At 60.2% G+C, this 6796-nt stretch overlaps 1 protein-coding gene across 2 annotated transcripts; it reads left to right on the top strand.

The window, feature by feature from the left end:
* Positions 1–1150: 1150 nt before the first annotated feature.
* Positions 1151–6259, top strand: PRPH (peripherin). Of its 2 annotated transcripts, none has more exons than XM_011936189.1 (9): positions 1151–3299; positions 3735–3795; positions 3987–4082; positions 4444–4611; positions 4703–4828; positions 4912–5132; positions 5232–5281; positions 5514–5593; positions 5845–6259. In XM_011936189.1, the coding sequence occupies exons 1-9, from the start codon at positions 2755–2757 to the stop codon at positions 5908–5910; spliced, it is 1413 nt and encodes a 470-aa protein (XP_011791579.1). In that variant the 5' UTR covers positions 1151–2754; the 3' UTR covers positions 5911–6259. The 2 variants fall into 2 exon arrangements, with proteins under 2 accessions (XP_011791579.1, XP_011791578.1); XM_011936188.1 differs by having other exon boundaries at positions 2573–3299; positions 5842–6259.
* Positions 6260–6796: the final 537 nt, after the last annotated feature.

The raw sequence follows: 6796 nt of genomic DNA, 5'->3' as shown, positions 1-6796 counted from the left end.
GCCCAGAGTCTCCGTCCACCAGGGGAGGGTGAGGCCAGGGAGGACTTGGCTTCTTCTGTCTCGTGTCCTACACTGCTCTCAGCCACCAGGGGCACAGTCCAGAAGAAGGCCAGACCCTCACTGCTCTTGGGGCTGACGTTATCACTCTGGAGGTTAATAATAATAATAGTAATAATAAAACCAGTTTCCATTTTCAGGATTTAAGATGTGTGTCCTAAGCACTTCACATGTATTTATTTATTCCTTTAGTCCTCCCAACAACACTATGAGGTAGAAGCTACAGTTATCTCCCTTTTCTTGAGGGACATGAAGGGACATAGCGATGAGCCTAAATTCTACAACACAGAGTTGTGGATCAGATGGGAAGTGTGGCGGCTGGATGCCAGAGCCCAGCTCTTAACCCAGACTCTTTGCCTACCTTTGCTCCGCCTGGTGTCTCTGGCCTGCTCCTTCTGCTTGAGGGGAGGAGCCTCTTCTGCCTTGCAGTTCCCCACCCAGGCCTGATCCACAGCTCCAGAGCCCTGCTGTGGCAGCCCTCTGTCCCTTCTCCTCCGAGGCATGTAGGTGGCCAGCAGAGCGCTTAAGCAGGGTGAGGACGGGACCTCCATCTGGAACACCCCAGACCCAGCCGCAGCCCCAGCAGCCTCTACTTTCAGTAGGCTTGGGTTCCCCACAAGCGCCCTGTAGACAGGGCCTGAGCTGATCCTCCCCAGGCCTTGCCCACCTCTCCGGGTACAGTGCTGGCTTCCTGCTCCTGGAGGGTGGGGACAAATCTGGGATGGATGGGGCTCCAGGCCAATGGCAGCTGGGGCTGAGTGCCCAGGACTGCGGCAGGAAGTACCAAGGCTTCCCTAGCCTCCTCCTCACACCCACCAAGCCTTCTGGCCCTATCCCAGGTGGGACCCTACCCCTCCCCATTCCCAGGAATTGGGGGAGGCCAAGCTGTCATTTATCCGTCCTGTCCCATCTCTCCCTTCCTCCCGCTTCCCACTCCCCTGGCAACCAAACCAGACCCATCAGGGAGAAGGAACTGGCAGCTGTGCAGGGAGAGACTAATGGCCCGGAAGGAAGGAGGGGCCTGGAGAGGAGACGAAGGCGGTAGGGATGTGAGCAGGGCGTTGGCCCTGGCCCATCTCAGAGGACACACAGAGGGGGGAGGGGGATGCTGCCCTGCAATACTGAGGAGCTGGCCAGCCAGGGAGCCGCCCTCCTCACCCCCAGCCAGATATCCAGGCAGGAGCCTCAAATCTGCTTCCCCAGATGCACTCTCTTGTCCTCAGGTCCCATCTGAGGCAGACCTGTCTCACAGGAGAGTGCTGGAGTCCCCGGCAGCAGCAGTATCCCCAGCCCTATGGTTCCTGGCAAACCCAGCAGACCTCAGCAACCCAGCTCCTGCAGATGATCCGAGCTGCCTCTGTCCACTCCTGGGCAGGTTGTGCTTGCATTCTGGAAGCTGTTTGACATACAAAGGCCAGATATCAGCCTTCCCGCTAACTCTGGGGTAGGGGAGGTGTGGTGGGGTGTGTGATTGTGTATTTGTGTGTATGTAATGTGTGTGCACATATACAAGGCTGTGTGTATGCATCCGTTTGCGTGCGCAGGTTTGTGGACCTGTTTTGGGGCCTTCTCTCTTTCAGACTGCTGGGGATGGGCACCTTCTCTTTCCCCATCTCTTCCCCATCCAGCCTCACCCATCCCTGGTACCTGCAACTCATCAATACTGGAAACCAGCTCCTGCCAGTCCATCCATCTCTCAGCCTTGGCAGCAGCTGTTGCCCCTCAGCCCCCTCCCCTTCCTACCTCAGGAATCACTCTGGTTCCCGTAAAGCCCATGACTGAGCAGCAATTGGTGTGGGGTTGGGGGAAGGGAGAATCCTGTAAACCCAGACAGAATACAAAAGGCCCACTCAACCCAGCCCATGGCATGGGGCAGACCCTCCTGAGTGGGATCCAGAGCTGGGTCCAGCCACCCTCAGCCCCCTATGATGTACCCACCTCATTGGGGCTTCTTGTGGGGTAGGTCTAGGTTTGGGGGCTGTGTCTTTAAGGCTGAAACATCAGCAGACAACCTCTGCTGGGCAGTGTTCAGGGGAGGGGGAGGGAAAGCAGGGCTGGTCAGCCCATTAGCAGCAGAGCTGGCGCCAGGCACCAGCCCTTCACAGGGCCCTGGGGATTAGGGAGAGTAGCTCTTCCCCAGCCCGATCTGCCTCTGCGCCCCTGTCTCCTATTCCTCTCTAAGTGTGGTGAAGGAGGGGTAGCTGACAGCAGGTGAAAGTAGAGCCTGGCCTTCAGGGGGCAAGTCAAGGCACCAGCTATGGGGCCTAAGCCAGGTCAACTCTCCCTCCAGCTGGCCTCCTCCCTACTCCTGTGCCAGAAGCCTGCCCTTTAACTTCAGGTCCTTCTACCTCGCAATTTTCAGGGACCCTAGTTTAAGTCAGGCCTTCCTACCCTAGGTTCTAGCTTTGGGTGCTTGTTGGGAGGTAGTGACCCCCACTCCAGCCGCAATAGGGGGCAATCAAGTGGGCAGAGGCCTGCAACCAGGGAAGGGACGGGAAGGCGCTCCTGCTGTTCCGCAGGGGTGGGGCATCCCCCTCCCCACACAACCCCCCTCCAGCGGGCCATCAGGCCAGTAGGAGGAGCTGCCCGTGCCCCCCCTGAGACCGCAGGGCTATAAAGCCGCCTCGCAGCGGTCTGCGGCTCCTTCCCAGCCCCCGGCCTAGCTCTGCCAACGGTGACTGCCCATCCTCGGCCGCAATGAGCCACCACCCGTCGGGCCTTCGGGCCGGCTTCAGCTCCACCTCATACCGCCGCACCTTCGGGCCACCGCCCTCACTATCCCCCGGGGCCTTCTCCTACTCGTCTAGCTCCCGCTTCTCCAGCAGCCGCCTGCTGGGCTCCGCGTCCCCGAGCTCCTCGGTGCGCCTGGGCAGCTTCCGTAGCCCCCGGGCGGGAGCGGGCGCCCTCCTGCGCCTGCCTTCAGAGCGCCTCGACTTCTCCATGGCCGAGGCCCTAAACCAGGAGTTCCTGGCCACGCGCAGCAACGAAAAGCAGGAGCTGCAGGAGCTCAACGACCGCTTCGCCAACTACATCGAGAAGGTGCGCTTCCTGGAGCAGCAGAACGCGGCCCTGCGAGGGGAGCTGAGCCAAGCCCGGGGCCAGGAGCCGGCGCGCGCCGACCAGCTGTGCCAGCAGGAGTTGCGCGAGCTGCGGCGAGAGCTGGAGCTGTTGGGCCGCGAGCGTGACCGGGTGCAGGTGGAGCGCGACGGGCTGGCGGAGGACCTGGCGGCGCTCAAGCAGAGGTCAGGGGGCAGGGCGGGACCGCGGCCGTCGAGGCGAGGTCGAAGCGGCCGTCGAGGCGGCTGCTCTTCCCTCCCCTCGCTTCCCCTCTCCATCAGCAGCCCAAGGGTGTGGCTCCCTTTACCAACCCAGGTGTGTGCAGGCAGCATCCTTGTCCACGGACTCCAAGTTCCCCCCGCCTCCCACTTTGCTCTGAGTGTCTGGGGAGGTGGGAGAAGTGGGTATCTGTGCCTCTCCTGAGTAATGAGGGAACCCCCTTTTCAGCTCCCAGTCCGTTAGAGAGAAAGCGGGGCAAGTCTATCAGGCAGCCTCAGTCCTCCATTTAGAGTCCTGGGCAGCAGCAACAGCCTCTAACCAGATCCCGGGGGGCGCGCGGTCTGGGGGTGCCAGCTGGGCGGCGACCCCGCAGTTCAGCCTCTGCACGCTCTTCCCGTCAGGTTGGAGGAGGAAACCCGCAAGCGCGAGGACGCGGAGCACAACCTCGTGCTCTTCCGCAAGGTGAGTCCGAGCCCCTCTCCGAGTTCAGCCTCCCCACCCCAACCCCCGACCTCAGTATCCAGAGGTGGCATCGGTGGGCGCGGGGAGAAGGGGGCAACCAGACGCCTCCCGAGGCAGACAGGGAGATCTGGTCCTTCCTCGGCCTGCGCAGCCCCTAACTTCTCTTAAACCTCCACTGCCACCCCTCGAAGGACGTGGACGACGCCACTCTGTCCCGCCTGGAACTAGAGCGCAAGATTGAGTCTCTGATGGATGAGATTGAGTTCCTCAAGAAGCTGCACGAGGAGGTAAGTGGGCCCAGTATCAGGTGCGGCTTCTGAGGTTGTGGGGTGGTCTCGCTGGAGCTGGCGGGCGGAGCGGAGGCATAGCCCTGGGGATCAGAACGATGCTGGCTAGACGCAGCCCCTCCACCCCAGTCTACAGGTGGTTAGACTCCCACCCTTGCGCCACCTGGCGGCGGGCAGCGGGGCTGTACCTCCGAAACCTGGCCTCTGGTCTTGCTCCCGCGGGGGTGCAGGGCTGTACGCCCCGCCCTCCCTGGCGCCCCCTTCTGTTCGTTCAAGCGTTTCTTCTCTTTTCTGTGCACGAACTGCGTGGCCCGCGCGGGATCTGCGCCACTGTCCATCCTCCGCCTGCTCCTGGCCGTAGGAGCTGCGAGACCTGCAGGTGAGTGTGGAGAGCCAGCAGGTGCAGCAGGTGGAGGTGGAAGCCACGGTGAAGCCGGAGCTGACGGCAGCGCTGAGGGACATCCGCGCGCAGTACGAGAGCATTGCCGCGAAGAATCTGCAGGAGGCGGAGGAGTGGTACAAGTCCAAGGTTCGAGAGCCGGGAGGGCCTGCGAGGCGGGGCGCTAGGGTGGTGTAGAGCGTCCCAGCCGACTCAAGCCTGGGTTACCCCCACTTCGCAGTACGCGGACCTGTCCGACGCTGCCAACCGGAACCACGAGGCCCTGCGCCAGGCCAAGCAGGAGATGAACGAGTCCCGACGCCAGATCCAGAGTCTGACATGCGAGGTGGACGGGCTGCGCGGCACGGTGAGTACGAAGCTGCGCGCCCGGGCCCGGGGAGCGGACGATGAAATGTTCCGCAACTGGCCCCTTCCACTCCTCTACCCCAGAACGAGGCGCTGCTTAGGCAGTTGAGAGAGTTGGAGGAGCAGTTCGCCCTGGAGGCTGGGGGCTACCAGGCGGGCGCTGCACGGCTCGAGGAGGAGCTGCGACAGCTAAAGGAGGAGATGGCGCGGCACCTGCGGGAGTACCAGGAGCTCCTCAACGTCAAGATGGCCCTGGACATCGAGATCGCCACCTACCGCAAGCTGCTGGAGGGCGAGGAGAGCCGGTGAGGGTGGGGCTGCTGGGGCGGGGCAGGGAGGGGTCGGGACTGGGCGGGGAGGGGCGGGGCCTGGGCAGGGGCTCTAACAGCTTGCTTCGCCTCCAGGATCTCCGTGCCCGTCCATTCTTTTGCCTCCTTAAGTATAAAGACGACTGGTGAGTCTGCCTTGCAGCCTGTACCTCTCCTTGTCCACTTCTGCGCTCCTCGGGCTCCTGCTCTGACTCACCTCAGGGATCCGTTCTCCCCATGGAACTTCTGGGTCTTGGCCTATACCCACCCCTACTCCTCACACCCCGCCCCTCCCCTGCCCTCAGGGATAGCAGTGGGAGCCTAAGAGGAGATATTCCCAAGCCTTACCCCTTGAATCCTTCATCCTACTTTCTCCAGTGCCTGAGGTGGAGCCTCCCCAGGACAGCCACAGCCGGAAGACTGTTCTGATCAAGACCATTGAGACCCGGAATGGGGAGGTGAGGCAGGTCCCCTAATCCCATGACCCCACCATTTCCCATATTGTTGGCTGAGTCCCAGCCTGGCTATCGCTAATCTTACTTAGGGTGGGTAATTCTTGGGGAGAGACAGAGGAGGAGACAGAGAACATGGATAGATAAACAGGAGTCTTTGCTGGTTACCCCAAGGAGTGGGGCTCTATGATCCAAAGGAGTAGGATGGAGGGTGGCGCTGAATGGCTTGTGCCCATCATGTGCCCTGTCCCCAGCAGGTGGTGACAGAGTCCCAGAAGGAGCAGCGCAGTGAGCTGGACAAGTCTTCTGCCCACAGTTACTGAACCCCTTGGTCCAGAGCCTTGACTCTGCCCTAGGCCTGCTCTAAGCCCAAACCCTAACACAACTCCTGAATTGTCTCCTCTTCCACTGCATGTGTCTAAAAGGTGGTACCAGGCATCCCTTTCCTGGCTTATGGCCAAGCCCTACCCGGCCAGCAGTCGCTGAGCCTCTCCCTGCCCTGACACTTGATGTGACCTATGTGATCCCCTTTTCATGTCCCGATAAGAAGCCAATGATCCCCCCACCCCCAGGACAAATCTATTCCAGCCACGATGAGAAGTGGGTGAGCGAGGGTCTGAGTTTCACGTTTGAACCAAATAAAATGCTGTCAAGAGAAAACTCTCCAGTGCATTTGTGTCTGTGGAAGTGTGCGTGGGGTGCCTGAGGGGAGGAGCCTCAGCGGTGTTCTCCCTTTTCCTCCAGTCATTTCTTTGCTGGCTGTCACTCTCTTGGCATCAATATACCCTTCTAGGTTTTCTATCTCTGTCCATTCCTTCTCAGCTTTTGTTCCTCACCTGCAGCCTAGAATGCCCAGCCACCTGCTGGGTGCCTCACAGGCCACTCAAACTCAATCTGTCCCAAACAGAGCTCCTCACCTCCCTCTGCAATCATGCTCTTCCTCTGGATTCCCCGCCCCAGAAGAAGGCACCACTAAGACACCTAGTTCCCAAGTTAGAATTCAGCTTAACTTATGCACCTCCTTTTCTTCACCTGACTCCCAATTCTGTGAAGTCTACTTCTTTTGCTATTTAAAAAATTTTAATAGGCCAGGCAAAGTGGCTCACATCTGTAATCCTAGCACTTTGCGAGGCCGAGGCAGGTGGATCACGAGGTCAGGAGATTGAGACCATCCTAGGTAACATGGTAAAACCCCGTTTCTACTAAAAA

Source organism: Colobus angolensis, unplaced genomic scaffold (assembly GCF_000951035.1).
Source record: "Colobus angolensis palliatus isolate OR3802 unplaced genomic scaffold, Cang.pa_1.0 Scaffold151, whole genome shotgun sequence".
NCBI classification, from domain to species: domain Eukaryota; kingdom Metazoa; phylum Chordata; class Mammalia; order Primates; family Cercopithecidae; genus Colobus; species Colobus angolensis.
This window is presented reverse-complemented; position numbering and strand designations above follow the sequence as displayed.